This window comes from Stenella coeruleoalba (assembly GCF_951394435.1).
Source record: "Stenella coeruleoalba genome assembly, chromosome: 9".
NCBI lineage: Eukaryota > Metazoa > Chordata > Mammalia > Artiodactyla > Delphinidae > Stenella > Stenella coeruleoalba.
The window spans coordinates 77,637,241-77,660,756 of NC_137155.1; the positions used below are offsets into that span (position 1 = coordinate 77,637,241).

Here is a 23,516-nt window from a genome sequence, read left to right on the forward strand (position 1 = left end):
AACACAACCTTAGCATATTATATGATTAATAGATCATTTCTGATATACCTGTGTCTCAATACTGAGAACGAAAAGGTAGCCAAGTCACGTAATAAAAATTTAAATTAGGTATAGAGTTTCTGATAGCTTTACTGTAGAAGTATCCATTAGACAGTGCTTCTGACACTGATATACATATAAATCTTCTGGAAATCTTGCTAAAATGCTGATTCTAATTCAGGAGCCTTGCAGTGGGGCTAGCAATTCTGAATTTCTGACAAGCTTGGATGATACTGGTCCTGCATGTCCATGGTCTTTAAGTAGCAGGGCTCCGTAATTGACTATGGATGGAGATTGCCTGCAATTAGAAGGGCTATTTTGGATGCAAGGAACAGAGACTTCTCTGAGTCCACTCCAGAAAACTTAAAGCATAACCTGGAAGAAACCTAACTCTGGAGTTGGGCCTCTAGGAAAGTCTGTTTACCATTATGCACCTGGGTCCACTCTCCTCTTTCTCCTCTTCTACCCAGGTCCCTCACCACCTACTCCAGTAGGTGACTATCAGACTAAGGGTGGAGGTGGTGGTGCTTGTGTGTTTTTAAAAAGCTCTCTGGAAGTTCTGCTGGACCTCCCTCAGCAGAGCGCATAACACGCTCAGGCAAAAGGCACTGGCTTTCAATTACCGAATCTCAACCTCAAAGCACCCTCTTGCTCCTTGTTCTTCAGCTAAATGCAGTACTCTTAACTTTCCTGGTCCCTTAATGATTAATACCCATTGTTTAACCTAAAAGGTAGGAAACAGTGATGAAAACTGAGTGTTTCCATGTAACATTTAACTCTCACAGCAACCACCCAAGGTAAATATTTTTACCATCCCCACTTCATTGACAAGAAGACTAACGCTTAGGGAGGATAAGAAGTTTGTTCACAGTCACAGAGCTGAGGCCCATCTAGTTACGATGCCCACGCTCTTCACCGCACGCCGAAACAACTCTTGCCCAGGACTGGTGAATCTGAACTCACAGGCAATGTCTTTGAGTACCGTCTTTCTCAAAGCTTTGCCAGCAAAGAAATGTTAAACTTCTGAATTTTGCTACTCCGATAGTGAAGAAAAGTCCCTTCTAATTAAGGATGACATAAAATTGCAAATGTTTAAAGACCATTTGCACTTTTCTCTTTTGTCTTTTTTTTCTAATGGGTTCTATTCCCTTTCTTTTCAGTTGGTAGCTCTTTAAAAATCAAGATTAGTCCTTATTCTGTGTCTGACACGTAGCAAAAATTCTTAGTTTGAGTATGTTGACTTTGCTTATGATGTCTTTGGTCATGTAAATGTTTTAATGTCTTCTTTTAACCATTTCTGGGGTTTGAATCTTGTATTGGAACATTTTCACCACTCCTAAGCGCTTGTACTATTTCATTTTCAGTATTTAGAATTTATTCTGAATTTGGAATTTATTCTTGTGTATTATGTGAGGAACAAATCTAATTTTATATTTCCATATGGCTATCCAGTTGTTCCAACACTATTTATTAAAGTCTATCTCTTCCTCACTGATTTGATATGCCATCTTTTTCAGATACTAAATTTTGACAAATAAAACAAAATAATGTAGATGCAATCCAACAGCCAAAAACTAAACAGTCAAGATGCCCTTTAATGGGTTGATTTAAAAGTTCAAGGTGGAAAAATAAATAGCAAGAACAGCCAGAAAAAGCACAGTAATTGCATAAAGAGGAAGGCAGTCCAGCCATAGCAGATATTAAATGTCTTATAACCTCTCTAGAATTAATTCTGGCAAAATTACAAATACGTTCACACTTAATCCAAAAATCCTGTCTCTAGTGTATTCCAAAATACACTGGCAAGAATACAAAATGACTCAAGCACAAGGATATTGTCTCATTACTTGTAAGAGCAAACTATGGTTCGTCCATGCGATGCACTGATGAAGAGCTGAGCTCCCTACAGAGACTAGTCTATATACAGAGTGATCTCAACAAAAACTACTAAATGACAAGCGTGGTGCAGAATAATGTTTCATGATTCTTCATGAGGGGGCATCGGGGGAGGGAGCAAAATTAATAGAAAATGTTTCCCAAAGAAACAACAAAAGGATAAAACAAACTATTAATATGGTCACCTACAGAGAGAGGGAGGGCACAGGGTTGGAAACAAGATTTCTGTGACTAGGCCTTACTATGTAGTTTAAGCTTTGGAAACAAAATTTCTAATCATTAACTTATTTTTAATTCAAATTTTTGCCGAGATAAGTGCAGAATCACACAGTTGTAAGAAAGAATACAGAGAGATCTAATGTTCACTTTGCCAGTTGGCTTCAATGGAAACATTTTGCAAAACTAGAGTACGATATCACAACCAGGGTTGTAACAGACAATCCATCTACCTTATTTAGTCTTGCCAGCTTTATCTGTACTCCTTGTGTGCGCACGGTAAGTGGCATATAATTTTATCACCTGTTAAGGTTCCTATATCCACTGTACAGACACAAAATCCATAAGGATTTTTCAAGTTGCCCTTTTATATATCATCCATATCCTTCCTGCCACCCCTCACCTGGTCCCTAAGCTCCTTACAGACACTAATCTGTCCTTGATTTCTAAAACTGTGTCATTTCAAAAATGCTATACAGTACTTTTGCTTCTGGGAAGGCTGACTAGACATACTTTTCACTATTCACGTCGTTAAGTACAACTGAAAACATGGGATACCATGTAAAACAAGCATAAGACTGGAAAAGAGAAAAAAGGTAGACAGGCTAGAAGCTGTGGGAACCAAGGAAGGACATGGTGGTTGTATCTGCCACCTCATATTAGCCCTGATTTGGAGATGAAGATGTAGGAAACCTAGAAACACCAGGCCCAAGCCAAACCTAGAAACAACAGGCCCAAGCCAAAAAAAAAAAGAAAAAAGCCCCGATAAAAGGCTTCTCTATGTTGCCAAAGGACCAGGAAACGGGCAACCTAACAAAAAAGAAAACATTTAGGCAACAGCCACTCTATTCCACCAGTCACCACAGAAAGCCTTTACCACCATCCCCCCTCGTGCCAGCAAAGGACAAATGCAACCCTAGAATTCTACCCTCTTGAGACTAACAAGGCCCCTAGTACCCCTGCCTGGGTGGTGCCCAAGAAGGCCAAGTAGGGAGTGGAGACTGTTATGCCCACTGGGCAGTAATGGCACGCCCTCCTTGTATGTCAGTGGAGACAACGTGGGGGGCCTGCACTTCAGCCCCCAAACAGCAAGGCGGCCCCCTCCCCCTCAGAGGTGGAGGCAGAGGAGGCCTAGTGGAGACTACGGACTTTCACCATCATCCAGTGGGAACACCATGGGTCCGTGGTGAGGGAGAAGGAGGGCAGAAATCCCACCACACCCAGCAGTGATTAAGATTCCCCCTTCTCCATGTCAACTGCGGCTGAGTGAGGAACCTGGACTTCTATCTCCAGCGGCAGGAATGAGGCAGTATCCCTCCCTCCTGCCAGAACAGCATCAGAAACAGCCAGTTAAAACAAAATTTAAGCAACACCCAGAGCCTCCCATAACATGATACAAAAATCTAAGTTTCAATAGAAAAATCACTCATCATAAACAAAAACCAGGAAGACCTCAAACTAAAAAGGGACGATCAGCAGATACCAATACTGAAATGACATGTTAGGTTTACCTAACAAAGATTTTTTAAAGCAGCCATCATAAAAGTACTTCAAGGAACATCTATGAATACATTTAAAACCCATGGAAAAAAATAGAAAGCCTCAAAAAAATGGGAAGTTTCAGCACAGAAATAGAAGATATAAAGGAAAAACAAATTTTAGAAATGAAATATATAATAACCAAAGTTTAAAACTCAATGGATGGGCTCAATGGCAGAATGGAGTGGACAGAGGAAAGAATCTGTGAGCTAGGAAACAGACTAGAAAACCAACAAAGGAAATACTGAAGAAAAAAAAAAATGAACACAGCCTCAGCGACCTGTGGGATGGTAACAATCTAACTCTCATGTCATTGGGGTCACTGGAGGAAGAGAAACAAGGGTGAGTCCGAAAAAGTACTGAAAAAAGTAATGGCTAGAAACTCTCCAAATTTTCCATGAGACAAATCTACAGATTCAAGAAGCCGAGAAGACCCCAAACAGAGTAACGCCAGGGAAACCCATGCCAAGACACAACATAATTAGAATTCCGAAATCTAACATTAAGAAAATAATCTTTAAAGCAGCTGAGAAAAGTTGACAACTTACCTATAGGAAAAAATTGATTTCTTATCAGAAAACAAGGAGGCCAGAAGTGGCACAATGTTATTCAAGTGCTGAAACAAAGAAACTGTCAGGCTACAATCCCACAGTCAGCACAGTATCCTTAGAAAATAAAGGGTGAAATCAAGGCGCTCTCAAAGAAAAGCTAGAAAAATTTTTCACAAATAAACCTACTCTAAGATAACGGCTTAAGTGTTTTCTAAACAGAAAAGAACACCCCTCCCACCCCCAGCCAAAAAAAACCCGCGGAACATCAGGAAGCAAAAAAGAATAAACTAAAATCTGGGTAAATACAGTAAGCTTGCCTTCGTATGTTTTCTAAACTATGTTTGAAGTCTAAAGCAAAAATTTTAACATTGTCCCACGCGCTTCTAAACGTCTCATGTGGTTTAAATGAAATATCTACAACAATATTTTAAAGAGAGTATTAAGACCTAAAGGAAGGTAAGATTTCTATTCTCCAAATGAACTGGTAAAGGGATGATACCAGTAGAGTGTGATAATTTATGTGTATTTAGGTGATACCTAGAACCTCAAAAAAAAAAAAGCTATACAAAGATATATTCACTACAGATAAATCAGAACTCTGAAAAACATTAAAGGCAAGACAAAGAAAACAAATGAAATGCGATGACAGAAGCAAAACATAGCAATCTTAAGCCCTAACAGATAAATGGTTATACTGAATGGAAGTGGTTTAAATATATCAATGAAAGACGGACTGGCAAAGTAGATTAAAAAATATGACCCAAATATATGCTGCTTACAATAAACTCAATTCAAATATAATTATACAGGCAATTGAAAGTAAATGTAAGGAAAAAGACCATGCAAATGTTAAAGGAAATCAGGAGTGATATCAATATCAGAGCAAAGAAGATTACTAGAGACAGAGAGGGACATTATATAATGATAAAGAGTCCATCCACTATGACAACACAGCCAACCCAAATGTGTATGCACCAAAAACACAGAGCTGCAAAATATGTAAAGCAAAACTCATAAAACTAAGTAATATACAAATCTACAGTTGGAAACTTCAACACTCCTCTCTCAACAGTTACTAGAGCAAACACACAAAATAGACAAGGCTATAAAAGAATAACACCAACAACTAACAGGATCTGTGAACACCCTGCCCAACAGCAGAATACACATTCATTTCAAGTGTCATGAGAGCACACATCAAGATAGAACACATCGTGGGCCACAAAACAAACATCAAGAACTTTAAAAGAATTGATGTCATACAGAATACGTTCTCTGACCACAAAGAATCAAACTACAAATAAGTAACAAAGGTGACAGGAAAATCTCCAGACATTTGAAAACTATGCAACACACTTAAAAAAAAAATCTAACTGAATTAAAACATACAATATATCTAGATTTGAGGGACACAGCTAAACCACTGCTGAGAGAGAAGCTATAGAACTAAATGTATAGATTTTAAAAATCTTAAGTTCTCCCTTTGAGAGCCTACAAAAAAGTTAACTCAATGCAAGAAGGAAATGAAAATTAAAAAAAAAAATCAATGAAATTGAAAATAGGAAATCTACAAAGAAAGAATCAATGAAAAAAGCTAATTCTTGGGAGAAAAAGAAAATTGATAAATTCCTAGTAATAATAAAATAAAGTGAAAAAAGACAAATTACCAATTGTCAAGAATGAAACAGAAGATATCACTAGAGATTCTGCAGCCATAAAAAATATGAGGGAATACTATGAAAAACTTTGTAAGTTTAACAGCTTATCAAAAATAAAGCACCAATTCCTCAAAACACAAAACCTGTCACAAGTCACCCAATATGCAATGGATCATTTTAATAGCCCTGTAACTATCAAGCAAATTGAATTAGTATTTAAGGACACGTTTAAGAAAAAAAAAAAAAAAAGCAGTCTCCAGGCCTAGATGGTTTCACTGGAGAATTCTAGCAAATGTTTAGAGAAGAATTAACCACAGTTCTATACAATCTCTTCCAGAAAATAAGAGAATGTTTCCCATTTTTAAATGAAGCTGGCATTACCTTGACACCAATATCAAAGAACAAAAAATATTGATACTATAGGTGCAAAAATCCTTAAAATATTAGATAGCATTCAGAAATACTGAGAAAGTATGTACTATGATCAGGTGGGGTAAATTTCAAGGATGCAAAACAGTTCAACATTCAATGGTGGATTGTGTTGTTCAGATCTTCTATAACCCTGTTGATTTCTGTTTAGTAGTTCTACCAATGGCTGAGAGTGGGGTGTTTACATTCCCAACTGAAATTGTAGATTTCTTTCTCCTTGCAGTTCTACCAATTTTTGCTTTATTGTGAGACACTGTTGTTTGGTATGTACACGTTTAGGATCATGATATATTTCTGGTGGACTTACCCTCTTATCATTAGGTAATGTCCAACTAATAATTTTCTTCCGTTCTGGAATCTAACTCATCAGGTATTGATATAGCCATTTCTATTATTTTTTTATTAATGTTAGAAGTGTATAATTTTTCCATCCTTTTACTTTCAACTTACCCACTGGTATTGAATTTGAAGTGAGTTTCGCGTAAGCAGAATATAATTGTTTTTTTTTTTCTTTTTTTATCCACTATGCCAATCTCTGCAAATGGTCGGTGCATTTAGAACTTAATTTTAAGGTAATTGATACGTTAGTGCTTAAGTCTATCATGTTATTCATGTTATTATTTGTTTTCTATTTGTTTTCTTCGTTCCTCTGGATCTCATCCTGTTTCTCTTCAGGTTACTTGAACTTTTTTTTTTTTTTTAGAACTCCTTGATTTCTTTAGTGTTTCAGTGTATCTCTCTGTATAGTTTCGTAATAGATGCTGTGGGTACTATATATATGAATTATAACAATTTACTGATTCCATTTTAACACCTCAAGTGTGGAGAACTCACTTTCATTGAGGTCCTTTTACCTCCCCTGCTTATAAACATCATTGTTTTGCATATTGATACCATGATTTGTTTCAATCAAGTATTATTTATTAAAGTCATGAGGACAAGCTTAGGCTCTTGTACACACTCATTTATGCTGTTTCTTCTTCCTTCCGGATGCATCAAGATTTCTTCTTACATTATTTCCTTTCTGCTTGAAGAACTTTAGCCAATCTTTGAGCAAAAGTCTGTTAAGCAACTAGTTCTTTGTTTTCCTTCATCTGAAAAGCTTTTTATTGCCCTTTCTTTCCTGAAGGATAGTTTCACTGAACATAAAATTTGTAGTCGATAGTTCTGTTCTACTAGCACTTGAAAATATTCCGGGCTGCAGGTCAAGAAATGCTAAGTGTGGGTGGTTTTCTGTTGGGTGCCGGGGACCTAAGACCCCCTGCCACCGTGCTGTTCCAATCTTGCTCACCTTATCACAGTTCAGAGTTCTCCTTTGGTTGTTTCCTACACCATTTTTTCTGGAACTAAAATGTATAAAAGTTTTAAATAGTTTTTAAGCGTCCATCTCCAAACCACCATTTTAACAGCAAACATATGTTAATGGCGTTATTGTGTCCTTCCTCAAGAAATAACAGGGTCATTACGACCTTGAGGGCTCAGCCTGAGGTCAGTGTAGTAACACCTAGGTATTCTCTTGGTCAAAGAGCACTCCACTCTCTCCAACCTGATTGATTTTACCCACATTTTAAGGTTATATATGCAATTTATACTACTTGCATTAATCAATTTTAACGTGTTTTATTTTTCTTCAACACAAAAGTGAAGCAGAGAATCCAAAAGCAAAGCTTAAATCTTCTTCCTTTCACATTTCAAAGGAAGAGATACTAGATCAAATATGCTGACAAATGTTTTTCAGGACAAAAGAAATCTTGCGAACAGCATTACCAAACGAGCCTCCCAGATTCCTACCCTTGCATGCAAAAGCCACACTGAAAACAACTTTTTAAACTATCCTATGAATGAAGAATGATTGTTAAACTGGTAGAGTAAGCTATTTTTTATATCTTATGTGAAGAAGACATTATATACGTTTTCAAGGAAAAGCTTATAATTTTGTTCAGTTATTTAAATGGTCTACTTCACTCATAAATAACCTTAAGCCATCAGCTATTTTTAATAAAAATTTATTTATTTAATTTATTTATTTTGGGCTGCGTTGAGTCTTCATTGCTGTGTGCGGGCTTCTCATTGCGGTGGCTTCTCTTGTTGCGGAGCACGGGCTTCAGTAGTTGTGGCTTGCGGGTTCTACAGCACAGGCTCAGTAGCTGTGGTGCACGAGCTTAGCCGCTCTGCTGCATGTGGGATCTTCCCGGACCAGGGCTCAAACCCGTGTCCCCAGCATTGGCAGGCAGATTCTTAACCAGTGCACCACCAAGGAAGCTCAAGCCATTAGCTTTTATCATTTCATGTATTAAATGTATTTTAGAACCACTTTAAAAATATAACTTGAGGGCTCCCCTGGTGGCGCAGTGGTTGGGAGTCCGCCTGCCGATGCAGGGGACTGCATCGTGCCCCGGTCCGGGAAGATCCCACATGCCGCGGAGCGGCTAGGCCCGTGAGCCATGGCCTGTGCTCAGCAACGGGAGAGGCCACAACAGTGAGAGGCCTGCGTACTGCAAAAAAAAAAAAAAAAAAAAAAAAAAAAAAATATATATATATATATATATATATATATATATATAACTTGAAAGTCTTAAAACAACGAGCCCAGCAGAAAAGATAAAGCTTATGTTTATAAAAATCTTCAACAACAGAAATCGTCTATGGGGCCTCAAAGATGGCTTTATAATTCAGAAGTTGCCAATAAAATAATTATAATTCATTTAGGCCAACCTCATTCAAAATAGCGTAAGAGCAGCCACCTTTTCAAATGTGTGAACACTGTGACACAGAGCAAGAATATTTATGAATTTATAAAACAAGGCATACTATATAACTATCCATTATACTTCATAGCCGTGATCACAATAGTATAAAACAGTACAGATAGGAACTATTACCCCCATTTCAAAGTGAGAATACTTTAGACACAGAAAGTTTAACTAGCTTGCTCAAGGCCATACAGCTAGTAAGAGGCAGACGGCCATTCAAATCCAGGCAGTCTATCTTCAGAGTCCCTGACTCCTAACCTAACACTACACTGCAGAGACACTCCAGTCCTGGGAAATCACCAAAGGAGCATGTCTATTGCAAGATTAAAAAGGTAAAGTAAATATAAAGTCTGTAAGATTCTATTCTAAGTGAAATAAGGATAAATAGCATTCCATTTACTGACACTGCTACAGAAATAGCATGAAATCAGTTAAACTTTCTTATTCTGATGCTGCTAAAATCAAAGGATGCAAATCCCACTGATTTCAAAAGGCCTGCAAAGATAACAATCCAGAATAATACGCAACTATTTAAAAATAAGCAGTAAGTACCAAAATAAACTAAAAACAAACATAACTGCTCCCATATACAATGCATTAGCAGAGGACAAACAGAAAAAACAGGCTTAATAGATATTTTTTCAATAAGTTGATTTTTCAATTTGTAATAACTGCAAAAAAATTTGCATCGGGACACTGGGGAATCTTCCATTTTTATTTAATAGGTTATTCAGACAAAAGAACAAGAAAAGCTAAAAGATCACAAGGCAAACAGTCTGTAGACAGCAAAAGTAGAAGGTTAAAGACAGTTCTAAGTTCAATAACTAAATATCCCCTTCAGCTATAAAATAACTTCATTCTACTGTATTTAATTTTTAAAAGTCATTTGACGTTTTCCATTTATAAAGTCCAGCTATAAAACCATGAAACTCAAAAGAAGATAGTTCTAAAATGTCATCATTAAAAGAAAGCAATCTGGACTTTCACTGAACAGAATTTAAAAAAAAAAAAAAAAAAAAAAAAAAAACCCAGAAGATTTAAGTGGAAATAGGAAGAAAAATCTAACATCAGAAAGTTTTTAGAAAGTTTTCTTTTTAATGGAGAAATTAAACATTCAAGGGCCATTCTATTAATCTACTCCACGAGAAATTTAGAAGCTGGAGGAAGTACCAGGCAAAACTCAATGTCCTAATAAGAAGTAGAAAGTAGGCTTCCTCCCTCTCCTTCCCCACCCCACCCCCACACCCCCCGCACCCCCACACTCCCCGCACCCCCCAACCGCCTTGAGTAGTATCAATTGGGGCTGTTATTCGGCTCCTCTCCTGACTGCAAAAGGGAAACCAAGTTCAATATTACACCATTAAGTAAGATTTAAACAACTCAGACCTATATTACATCATCACCTTAAGCAAAAAAATATGATGATGCCTTACTGGTGTGATTTTGGGCCCCCCCGCCCAGTAAAATAGAAATGTAACTATGTCATTCATACCTGAAAAACAAACATTCCAGTCTTCAAAAGCATCAGTATCTTAAGTTTTGATGAAAATCTGTAACTGAAGATCACATTTGTATTTCAGTGGGATATATACAAATAAAGCTCCTTTTTTAAAGGACTTCAGATCTGGGAGTTATATTCCCAAATGGGGAAGTATCAATACCTCAACAATTCCTGCTGTGGTGGGGATGGGGGCGGTTGTTGTTTTACATTAAGTCACTGGAACTGCTGCCAGTAAAATTTCAATCACTCCCAACTTCCCATCTCAGCACAGGCCAAAGCCTGAACTTGTGAAGAAACTCACTGTCACACTAAAGCAATTTTGCCAAACATTGGAGATCCCTTTTTACTGAGTGCTGCACAAAGATGTTGATAAGAGGACACCACAGAGAAGAAAAGCATACACTAGGATTACCACTTTAGCTCTCAAATATAAAAGAGACTGAAGTTTGTAATAAATGATAACCTTTCCCTTTCAAAACTAATGAAAATCTGTCTAGAAAAAGGGAAAAGCTATCAGAGTATAAGTGTATTTCATCACTCCAAAGATAAGAGAATGGTTCCATTCTGGTTAGAGACTATGAATGCAACAAACTATGCTATAAAATACTTTCACTGTAAGTGTATAGGGTTGTTCATGTACATGTGTATTTCATTCACTCTGAAGTCATTCAAAAATAAGTACTTACTATGTGCCAAGCACTGTTAAAATATATACACGAAATGTCGGTTCTGTCTTTCATGGAATTCTAGTCTAGTCCAGTGGAGGATGACATGTAAACAAATAATGTAATTCACTCAAAAACATCAGCAGGGCTTCCCTGGTGGCACAGTGGTTGAGAGTCCACCTGCCGATGCAGGGGACACGGGTTCATGCCCCGGTCCGGGAAGATCCCACATGCCGCGGAGCGGCTAGGCCCGTGAGCCATGGCCACTGAGCCTGCGCGTCCAGAGCCTGTGCTCCGCAACGGGAGAGGCCACAGCAGTGAGAGGCCCGCGTACCGCAAAAAAAAACAAAAACAAAACAAAACAAATCAGCAAGTCACTCTCTTAAAAATCTCTGGCAGGGGCTTCCCTGGTGCCGCAGTGGTTGAGAGTCCGACTGCCGATGCAGGGCACACGGGTTCGTGCCCCGGTCTGGGAAGATCCCACATGCGGCAGAGCGCCTGGGCCTGTGAGCCATGGCCGCTGAGCCTGCGCGTCTGGAGCCTGTGCTCCGCAAAGGGAGAGGCCACAACAGTGAGAGGCCCGCGTAACGCAAACAAACAAACAAACAAAATCTCTGGCAAAGCCACCATTTGCAAAATCATGGTCTTAAGTACAACAGTTCAATAAACTAATATAAAAAATGTAAAAAAATCACATATGTATGCATACACACAGTACTAAAGAAAAGTGTAAACTTACAAAAGAATCCTGAATCACTAGCATATGGAAATCTGGTCTTGTAGGTGGCCCTTTGCTTGTACCACTTGCTCAAGAAAAATGTGACATACAGATTATCAAAGCCTGTTTACCCGTAAGTTAATCTTATCCTACCACAAATGTACCGAAGTCATCTGGAGATGTAAGTGCGTATTTCCCTGAGTCTAGTCTTCCATCTGCATTAAGGGGAGATGGAACATAAATAGACCTCTTCTGCCTGTGTTACTAGAAATCTACCAGCATATCCATGGCAGTGGACAGCAGTATTACTGTCTGGTTCCAGCTGCCATTTAAAGACAAGTGAGGTAAACACCACATATGTAAAAGAACAGATGTTAAAAAGCTGCTATATATATAGTAAGAGTAATTCAAAACCACGGCTGGCGAAACTGTAGAAGAAATCGCAGTACACTATGGAAACTGCCATAATATAGTTGAGACTACACAGCACCAAAGTCCCCTTTGCCATGAAGCTAAGCATTTTTAAAAAGGCAATTTGGGCAATGAAGATACTCAGTGTGATACGGTAATGGTTGATATGTCACTACACATTTGTCTAAACCCACAGAATGTACAATACCAAGAGGGAACCCTATGGTAAATTATGGGCTTGGGATGACTATGTGTCAATGTAGGTTCACAGTTAACAAATGTACCGCTCTAATGGTGAGGCATATGTGTGGGCAGAGGGTATTCAGGAAATCTCTGTACCTTCCCCTCACCTCAGTTTTGCTGTGAACCTAACAGTACTCTAAAAAAATAATAATGATAAAGTCTTTATCTAAAGACAAAACAAAACAGTTTAATGATAGTGAAATAATGCATTTCTCTTTACTTTTGTTTCCCTTAGCTTCTGTGAATACATTGCTCCTCTTTAACTACAGAACGGCAGTATGGTACTTTGACATCTATTTCCTTCCCAAAAATTGGAGAAACAATCTAGGGAAGGAAAAAGAGCCTCACTGTCCATGCACAACTACTATAACATTTTCATTTATTTCCTTCCAGCCTTTTGTTCTGTCCATAACACTTTTATTTTACCTACTTGTGATCATGATATACTACTTTAAAAGCAGAATGACAGGGCTTCCCTGGTAGCGCAGTGGTTGAGAGTCCGCCTGCCGATGCAGGGGACGCGGGTTCGTGCCCTGGTCCGGGAAGATCCCACATGCCGCGGAGCGGCTGGGCCCGTGAGCCATGGCCGCTGAGCCTGCGCATCCGGAGCCTGTGCTCCGCAACGGGAGAGGCCACAGCAGTGAGAGGCCCGCGTACCGCAAAAAAAAACAAAAACAAAACAAAAATACAGGGAAGTCAAGAAAAGCCTTGCTGAGTTGATGATTAAGCAAGAGTGAAGGAGAGGAGGGAAGGATAGCTGGAGGAAGAGCATTCAAGGTTCAGGGAACAGTAAGAACACAGGTGCAGAGGTAGCAACATGCGAACATGCTCCACAAACAGCAAGTAGGTGAGTTTAGCTAGTGGGGAAAGTGCCAGGGGGAGGAGCAGGAGATGAGGTGGGCAGACCATGCAGGGCCTCGAGGGCCCCTGGAGAGACTCTCACCTGTACTGGTAAGGCATGGAACCCGCTGCGGGTCTTGAACAGAGAAACAATCTGACCTGTGTTGTAAAGGAATCTCTGACTGTTTGTAAAGAGATGGGGGTGGTAAGGCTGGAAGCTGGAAAACAAGTTTAGAAGGCTACTGCAGAATCCTGCATGCAGACTGCTTTGCAATCTCCACTCCAAAAAACCCAATAAGAAATTAGGGGGCTTCCCTGGTGACGCAGTGGTTGAGAATCTGCCTGCCAATGCAGGGGTCACGGGTTCGAGCCCTGGTCCAGAAAGATCCCACGTGCTGCGGAGCAACTAAGCCTGTGCACTACAACTACTGAGCCCACGTGCCACAACTACTGAAGCCCGTGTGCCTAGAGCCCATGCTTCATAAGAGAAGCCACCGCAATGAGAAGCCTGCGCACCGCAACAAAGAGTAGCCCCTGCTCGCCACAACTAGAGAAAGCCCGCGCGCAGCAACGAAGACCCAGTGCAGCCAAAAATAAATAAATAAATAAATTTATTTAAAAAAAAGAAATCCCACAAATTAAGTTTTGTGAATTAAAGAATCTAAAATGGAAATGATAGAAGGTGCATTAGGGATGTGCCTTATGCTAGAAAAATAAGGCATGACAACAGTCATTGCAACCACACCTAAGGAAAAGGCCGTGGCCTTCGTGCCAGTCCTCTGTTTGCTCTCCCATAGACTCCCCAGCTTTCCCCTTCACATGACTGAACCCCACGAACTTCAGCGCTCAGGTTTCCTTGACAGATTGGCTGTTGGTGTCTTAGGCTGCTGAGAGCCTAGCAGGTGAATGGACATCATAAGGGGGAGAAGTTCAGGGTATTTTCCCCCCGCTACCTCCTCTACTTCAGGGGGCACCTCCAGCGGTCACCACATCTCCTTCATTATTCCAGCTCTTGTGTAGGCAGCCCTACGTCCTGGGTTCTGCTCTCACCAGGCAGCTCCCCTCCCTGGCTGTGACAACACCCATTCCTTCCTGTAACCCTTTAGCCCAAGGGATGACAGCAGTTTCCTGAAGTTGAGGCATTGCATGACAGATCCACACTTGCCCTCTGGCTCTCCAATACCTTCATAATTAGTTCCCTATATTCAATTCCCTCTATTAAACCACTTTGTGACAGTTGTTTTTCTGACTAGATCCTGACTAATAAACTCCTACATCAAAAGATACACGAATGTTCCTATTGTGTTATAACCTTGACAATATCATATATCATCCTGTATGATCCACGCTATTCATATCCAATCCTTCCCAAGGAAATCACGTTGGAGGGATGGCAGGGGAAAAGGAAGAAAAGGGAGAGGCGCGTGCTTCCCTGTTGGCGCAGTGGTTGAGAATCCGCCTGCCGATGCAGGGGACATGGGTTCGTGCCCCGGTCCGGGAGGATTCCACATGCTGCGGAGAGGCTGGGCCCGTGAGCCATGGCCGCTGAGCCTGTGCGTCCGGAGCCTGTGCTCCGCAACGGGAGAGGCCACACAGTGAGAGGCCCGCGTACCGCAAAAAAAAAAAAAAGGGGGGGGGGAGAGGCGGGAGACACGGGGACATGGGGTGGGAGGGGGGTGGGAGGGGGGTGGGAGGGGGGTGGGAGGAGAAGAGGTGGAGGGCATGCACTGTGTGCCAGCTTCAGTGCTTTGCAAACATTTTCTCTGCAGCCCAAGGCAAAAGCCCCAGAGGTGCCTCCTGGCATACAACTCTGGTAGAAAAGCCCATCCCCGTCCTTCTGGATAGCCTGCTATCAGTCAACACAATCAGGCTGCAGGCACTACCTAAGCAATGTCCTAGGAGCTGCCAGAAGAGAGGGTCTTGCTTTCACCAGCTCCGTACTTGCACGCAGCATATAATAATCAGAAAGTCAGAAGAGGACATGTATGCACAGAAAAGTCAGTGGAGAGAAGTTCAAGCCATTAAGGTGTCAAGACAAAGAGATGCCACCCTCGTTTGCTATAGAACATCGCCAAACAAGACACCCCACACTACCACGCTGCTTAGCTGTACTGGAACAAGGCGTGCTCCACACATGCAAGGGCTGAGAACTCCCATGAGCAACCTCAAGGCTAACACTTATTATCACTGCAGATAAATGTATGCATCAACAACGGCAGAAAATTTGTCTTCGAGTATGTGCAGAGAGCAACAAGTTCTATAGAAAGACACTTAAGATTATATTGTGCTGCATAACCGTTTGGTATGAGGGGATGATGAATTGAACCCGGAGAAAACCCTCAGTGAACAGAGAAAATGGCTTCGGTACTACAACTGTTAGTCACCACTTAGTTTAATTCAAAAGGGAATCATGTCCTTGAAAATCATAGTATAAAAGGGACATCACTATATTTACATAAGATCTAAAAAAAATTAGATAATGTTTATTGACTTGTTATATATGAAAATATAACCCATAAAAGCTTTGAATGGCTTAAAAGCCTTTCTCCCTGGAGGGGAAGTAGTTTGTGGTGGAGTCTGAAAGCTTTTTAAAATGTGACTTTGATCCCCATCTGCAAGAGAGGAAGACTGATGGGAAAACAGCATGATGCTAGAAAAAGGGGCTGCTGATTTCATGGAGGGATCACTTCCTTATTGGTATTACTAGTATTCCTTAGCAGTGTTCTGCCTGGACGCTAGGCCTCTTTTCAAAATTGTGGAGGGGGAGACAGGAAGGGAACAATCATGGGAAGTGAGTTAGTAGATACATTTATTTAGTCCTAACAATCCATTTCCTCAGATAAGAAAAGGTATACAGACAGGGGTTGAAAAATGTGGTTATTGCCATATCTGATAAATTACAGACTGGAATTCGAATTCCAAACATGGACAAAGGACCCTACCATTAACACTATAAGTACATCCAAGAGAATTCTGAGGGCAATGGATGAAATAACAGTAAATGGAACCAGAGTGATGGGATGTCATGGGGAGTCTGGCCTTGCAGTTGGAAGGTACAGGGTGTGGTCCTCAGGAAGAAAAAAACCTAGAAACAGGAATTTGAAGTCCTTCAGTTACAAGGCTGAATACGAAGCAAACGTAGACTGCATCTACATCTGTCCCCGAATCCCGAGAACTTCTGAAATCTACGTGCTATTTTCCACTGCACAAAAGCTTCTTCTACAAACATGGCCAAAATTTATATTTATATTCTGCCCTCTTGTTACCAGACTGTCAGTGGCTTAACTAACTCTCATTCCAAATCCCTTTCTCCTTTGCTTTCCTCCAGCACAGAGACCAGTAAGAAAAAACTACTATCCCAGCCTGATTTGCAGCTATAGTTTGGCAATAAGGTACAGAAAGAAGTCGAGGTGGGGAGGGACACTCCTTTCCAGAATAAAGTCTCTCCACAGCTCCTTCTCCTTTCTTTCTACCTGGAACAAATACCTGACCTGCAGGTAGCTGCAACCATGAAGGCAAAAGCTGCATGCCAGGGGCTTCCCTGGTGGCGCAGTGGTTGAGAGTCTGCCTGCCGATGCAGGGGACACGGGTTCGTGCCCCGGTCCGGGAAGATCCCACATGCCGTGGAGCGGCTGGGCCCGTGAGCCATGGCTGCTGAGCCTGCGTGTCCGGAGCCTGTGCTCCGCAACGGGAGAGGCCACAGCAGTGAGAGGCCCGTGTACCGCAAAAAAAACAAACAAACAAACAAACAAAAGCTGCATGCCAGGGATAGAACAGCAGCGAACAGGAGAAGGCTGCATTATGATGGCATCACTGAGCCACCATCCCAGCCAGTGCGTCTTGTAAAGTGAGATAAATAAAGCCCAGTGGTTTAAGCTATTAGGCTTTCTGTTCAGAGCCAACATAATCCTCACTGGAATATACCCAAATCTTTCTCATGTTTCCCATCTTGGTAATGGTTCCTCATCCCACAAGTGGCACCAGTAAGATCCTAAGAATCATCTTTACATCCTCCTCATTCAATCAGTCCCTGTTGGCTTCTCATTCTATTTCTTACACGTCTCTTACAGCCCTTGTCTCGTTTCTCCATCATCCATCCCTTCATTCATACTCTCCTACACTACTGAAATGCCACCAAACTCCTCTCCCTGTCACCAAGCCGCCAATCTTCTTAGACAGACAAACCTCTATTTACAGGCTTTTCAGACACACCAACACGAGTTCTTGGCTCCTAGCCTGCTTCAAGAGCCTTCACAGTGTGGGGCTCAACGATAGCTAAAAAAACACGTGAAAAGTTAGCATTTTAACTAAAGTTAGCATTTTAAACAGTAAAACAACATACCATGTGTGTCAAATATACAAAGCTGTCTAGCTATGGAGCAACAGTAAGGACCAGATGTCTGTTAAAAAATAAAAAACCAACTTAAAGACAATGTTCAAAGTTAGCAAGGACACAGTGAGATAAGTATATTTGTTACAAACTATTCATAGGCATATGTATGTACATTTGTTCAAGAATTATTCAATACATATTACAAAGCTCAATATGTGCACATTCTTTATACTCAGCCTAGAAATGTGAAATCCATCCCTCATCCCATAAGACGTACTCAGATGCTCATCATAGCATAAATGTTATGATATGTATATATGAGGAAAGAGTATACAAAGATTAAAAAGTATCAGGAAGAGTGTTTTGAATAGGAAAATTTTCAGGATACAGTGCTAAGTGGGGGAAAAAAAAAGGCAAGATACCAAATTGTTTATAGCATAATCACCAGGGGAAGAGAGAAATGGAAATGAGAAGGATGAATTGCTCAGCACTCCCCGCCCTTACCCTCTGGTTAGCGCATAAGTATTTCCCTCCAATTTCTCTATGTTTCTGGACTTTATTATAAGCACATATTATTTCTATATTCAGAATATAAAGAATTCTGGAGATTGATGAGTAATAGAGAAAAAGATAGTAAAAACTGAAATAGTAAAAGAGAAAATTGGGTTGAACTATTTTTTTTTAATGTTATTTATTTTTGCTGTGTTGGGTCTTCGTTTCTGTGCGAGGGCTTTCTCTAGTTGTGGCAAGCGGGGGCCACTCTTCATCGCGGTGCGCGGGCCTCTCACTATCGCGGCCTCTCTTGTTGAGGAGCACAGGCTCCAGATGCGCAGGCTCAGTAGTTGTGGCTCACGGACCTAGTTGCTCCGCGGCATGTGGGATCCTCCCAGACCAGGGCTCGAACCCGTGTCCCCTGCATTAGCAGGCAGATTCTCAACCACTGCGCCACCAGGGAAGCCCCGGGTTGAACTATTTTAAATGACAACTTTCCCAAGCCAGATCCAGAACGAGAAGCCCTGAGCATAGGTGCCCAAAGAGCAGGCACCTGGGATCAAGATCAATAACCTCCTTAGCAGTTTGACAGACTCTTTTACAGTTTGAGAATTCAGAATTCCCATTATGAGGTCCTGACATTTTAACATTTCCTATTCAAACAGTTTCCCATACAATCCCAACTAACTCCCTTTATAAAGCCACTGCTGAAGACCACCACAATACTCAAGTTTCCTTCTGTCAGCCTTTAATTGTAGGTAGCAATGCTTTAGGGGCACGTGATTTGTCCTACAATATACCTACATACTCCTGACTTCAGTATAACCTAATAAAACAATTTTAAACAAGAGCTCTTATACCAGAAACAAAGTAGTTCTGATCTTGCAAGAAAAAATTTAAAAAGACACCTGAATTAAAGATCCAAGGGTTTGGAGGCAAAGAGATCCGAGTTAGAACTCAAACACCATCATTTACAAACTGAATGACCTTAAGCAGATTGCTTACATTCTCTGAGCAAACACAGAAATAGAAATAAGATAAGCTGAAACTTCAAGACTTAAAAATGTCATTTAATCCTTCTCATTTCTTTTAAAAAGCCATCGTGCATTTTATCCCTTTTTAACCTTCATGCTCTGAAGAACATCTCAGAACCTGGTAAACATTAATATTTCAAGCACATTATGTATAGTTGACATTTTTAGACTCTATATTTTTGTGAAGATACTGACTATTCTGCTGAGAGGCCTCTGAACAGCAATACAGTGATTGTGAAATTAATGAAAACATTGGGGGCCTAGGAAGGTCCTCGGTCAGAAAAAAAACCAAGTCAAAAGTGCAGTATTTAAGCAAATACTGCTGAAGAGAACAGTCTTTCATGAGAATAAAAGAAGCTGCTTTGTAAAAAGTTAAAATGTTCTCATTGTCAGGCACTTGTCTCTTGGTGGGGGAAAGACACAGAGGGTACTACCTACTGAAGCCATTATCTATTGATATGGTCAGAGAGCAGGGCCTGAGGGCCTTGTACTATAAAAAGAATCAAGTAACTTTTGCTAAAAAGTTACTAATGGAATTCAGGTCTCCCTCTGACCTTAACACATACCTCACAAATTGATTCCCCTCATTACTCCCTTATTGGTTTCCTCCTAAAACTGCTTAAAATATTCAACTTACCTGAGTTTTATTTAATTGAAAGTTTATACTATTTTACATTAAATAGCCCAACAGACTCATAAAATTTCATGGACATAGGAGTCACACATACACACACACAGATTGAAAAGAGTTGGGTAACTAATTAGATGAGAACCTTTAATTTTATTCTTACCTTTACCATTACTGGTTAATGCCTAGAGGCAAAATGCTTTTGAAATTCCTTTCTCCAACCAGATGTTTATATTCCATCATATCAAGGTCATTTTAGGAACTATGGGTCTTATTCCAGTTAATAGCTTCATTAATGCACAGGGGAGTCAAGCATAAAACTAAGTCACAGAAAATTATAACATAATAGGGAATATGCACATAATATGAACACACTGTTATATCCTTTGATTCTCCTGAATTTTACATTACTCTGTGTTCCTAAAGTAAAGCCAAGAGGCAGATGAAAGGAAAACACTTGTTTGTTAATGACAATCTGAAGATTATGATTAGAAAATTCATCCAAATAGAACGTTCCAAGATCTTTAAATGTTCTAATAAAGACAGCAGGATGATTTTAAGAAGCTGTCTCACCCTAAAGAAAAGCAAATACCACCCTTTACCGCCCAGCCTCCCTCCCTTTCAAGTTCACAAAAACACAAGAATTTCCAGGAGCTGAAAGACACACTCCTACAGCCATATTGAGTGTAAATAAGTGCCTAGCGCAACAAATTCTTTAAAAGTCAAAAGGATTGTTGTACATTTTAGAACCCCCTAAAAATAAAGAACAGTAAAAGCATATGACAGGAAAAAAATGGGTCATGTAAAAACGACACCAGACTTCCAACTTCTCATTAACAACACTTGTGAAGCAATGCCTTCAAAGGTCTGAGGGAAAATGATTTCAACCCAGACTTCTATGGCCAGCCCATTTCTCTACCAAAATAAAGGTAACTACAGACTTGCATGGATTTGGGAAATTTATCACACTCTCTCTTACAAAAGCGCATGTGCAAAGGTTCAAACAAGAAGAAAAAAAAAGTGTTGCCAACTCAAAAGAACTAAGAAGGGAGAATGACAACTCAGCCTGCTGTCCAAACACCAGTTCAGATTAGTGTTACGCCTGAGGAAGGCTAAACAAGGGGGGAAAGGTAGAGAGAGAGATGAATGCTATCCTTTGGAATAGTGACTCTCAACCCTAATCAGACACGACATCCCCTGTGCTAGCTATTCCCCTCTGCCCTCCAGATCTATTTTCCCCCTGTTGTCTGCCCTGTTCTGTGCCTTGGGGGACTAATGACTTAGAACAGCAAGCAATTCTGCTCTCCAGCTTCTCTCTGGGTTTCCCTTCTGGTGAAGGGCCAGCATCAGAGGAGTCAGAGAGAAGGAAGACAAAGCCAGCAGAGTCGTGCCCTTTGCTCCCTCCCTGCTATGCACAGTCTCAGTGACTAGACTCTCCACAGCCTCTGTCAGGCAGCCTTTCTCCCGCCCAGCTCAGACCACAGCTCCCTCCTCCCGCTCTTGGAGACCCACGGGTAGTAAGGGCTCTTCCTTCTGTAGCCAACTCTTGAATGCTTCACGATCCCGTCACTGGTTCCCTTAAACCTGCCTGACCCTCTCATTTGTGAACTGTCCCTTGGAGTGGAACAGGCTATCTCCTACTGGGCCCTAACTAATAAACCCCCTATAAATGCAAAAAACAGAACAATAACCCTTTTGCTATGCAGCAATGAAATTTATCCCTAGGTATATTACCTGCCCAGACCCGTTTTCAAAAATATAACATCCTAACGGGAACAGAAACAAAGTAACTGAAATAACATGTATATTAGTATGTAAATGCTTAGGCGTAGCTGGTCTACAAGATAGTGGATGTATGCATCTAGTCTTACATAATGAAGAAGTCAGAACTTAAGGGAAGTTAGGCGATATTTAACTGAAATTTATCAAAAACAGAGTGCTGACATTTTGAAATAAGGGCTGAGAAGTTTTTATATATGTATCCATAAAATCAAGGAGAATGTGACAACTGAAAATGAAGGCTGACACAAGCACCTTGTATTGGCAACACAGTATCAGAAGCATCATTACTGTTGGTGACATTTTTCAAAATCGTGAGCAATGGGCTTCCCTGGTGGCGCAGTGGTTGAGAGTCCGCCTGCCGATGCAGGGGACACGGGTTCGTGCCCCGGTCCGGGAAAATCCCACATGCCGCGGAGCGGCTGGGCCCGTGAGCCATGGCCGCTGAGCCTGCGCATCCGGAGCCTGTGCTCCGCAACGGGAGAGGCCACAGCAGGGAGAGGCCCACGTACCGCAAAAAAAAAAAAAAAAAAAAAAGCAATTCTCAGGAAAGTTCCTGACAAAGTTCAATCTTCCTTCAATTTACCCGGAAGTTGTCGCACTAGAAAAATAACTTAGTAAACCCATGCAAAAAAACTTTGCATTTTGTAGATGAAGAGTTATACTCTAGGCTCAAATAATTATAAACCGGCTTTAACTACAGAAATGTCCAACACGGCATTCAAATGCCATGTGTGACGGACAATACAGCATGCATTCCAGGATTTCTAGAATCCTTGGATCCCACCCCCTAAATACCAGTGGCAAGCCCCCAGTCAACCGAGAAAATCAAAAACACCCCATACTTTTTAAAATGTCTGCTAGGGGTTATTACCATCACCGTTGATAGGCACCGGTTTATAATTCTGGACAACTTAAGGAAGCAATGAAGGGAGACAAGATGGGTAAAGAAGAAAAAAAAGACCCCAAGAAAAATAAAATTTTAAGAAATGCAACCAAGTACATTACGTGGTTTTGCAGTGAAAAATAGTCTTGATGACGTAAACTCCATTAAATGGCCTTGAATTTCTAGAAGCAACTACTCAAAGAGCAGAGAACTTAACGATTCTTACCATAAAAATCGTTCTTACTTAATGATTCTTAAACATAAAGTAGATTAGCAACCTTGGGAGGGTATTTTCCTCACAGAAATGTCTGGATGCAGGGGCGACTGGCAATGGTTTCAGAATCAAGTGCGTCTGACCCAGCATCTCTCATTCCCTTAGCATCTTCCTCAGTCACAAGATGACTGTCTCCTGTCTCATACACCAGAACGTATGTCACATGGCCACCCACAGCTGCCAGGGAAGCTAGAGCTGAAAACTTAGCAAAGAGGAGGAGGGGAAATGAGCATCAGGTAATTAACACATAGCGGAAATAGTACAACTATAAGGTCTACAGAGGAAAAACGGAGAAATAAAAGGGGTGAGTATATTACGTAAATTAAAAAGCTAAGTGTAGGTATGATGTGGATATAACAGATTATAATTAAAATCACTTAAGATTAGCATAAACATGACAGAAGTTCATTTTCTCTGAGACCTGAGCATGTGGCAGCTCTCCCCTGCAAAGCTTTCAGGGCGCCAGGCTCCTTCAGACATGTTCTGCTCTCAGCAGGCAGCATGTCCTTATTCAAATGGCTGCTCTAATGACTGACGTGGGGATTCCAGCCAGTGGAAAAAGGGCGGATGTGCCCCTCTTTCCAAGGAATGGCCTATAAGGTTTGCACAGGGCACTTCCATTCATACCCCA

At 40.8% G+C, this 23,516-nt stretch overlaps 1 protein-coding gene across 5 annotated transcripts in view; it reads right to left on the bottom strand.

The window, feature by feature from the left end:
• CADPS2 (calcium dependent secretion activator 2) overlaps nt 1–23,516 on the bottom strand; it is a 486,383-nt gene that overhangs the window by 449,074 nt on the left and 13,793 nt on the right. The window contains exon 2 of one of the 5 annotated variants that reach the window (XM_079931398.1): nt 10,574–10,637. The exons of the other annotated variants lie outside the window; for them this stretch is intronic. Within the exon in view, the coding sequence (XP_079787524.1) occupies nt 10,574–10,606 (33 nt within the window). The 5' untranslated portion in view covers nt 10,607–10,637. The remainder of the gene's footprint in view (nt 1–10,573; nt 10,638–23,516) is intronic. 5 annotated transcript variants of the gene reach the window in all.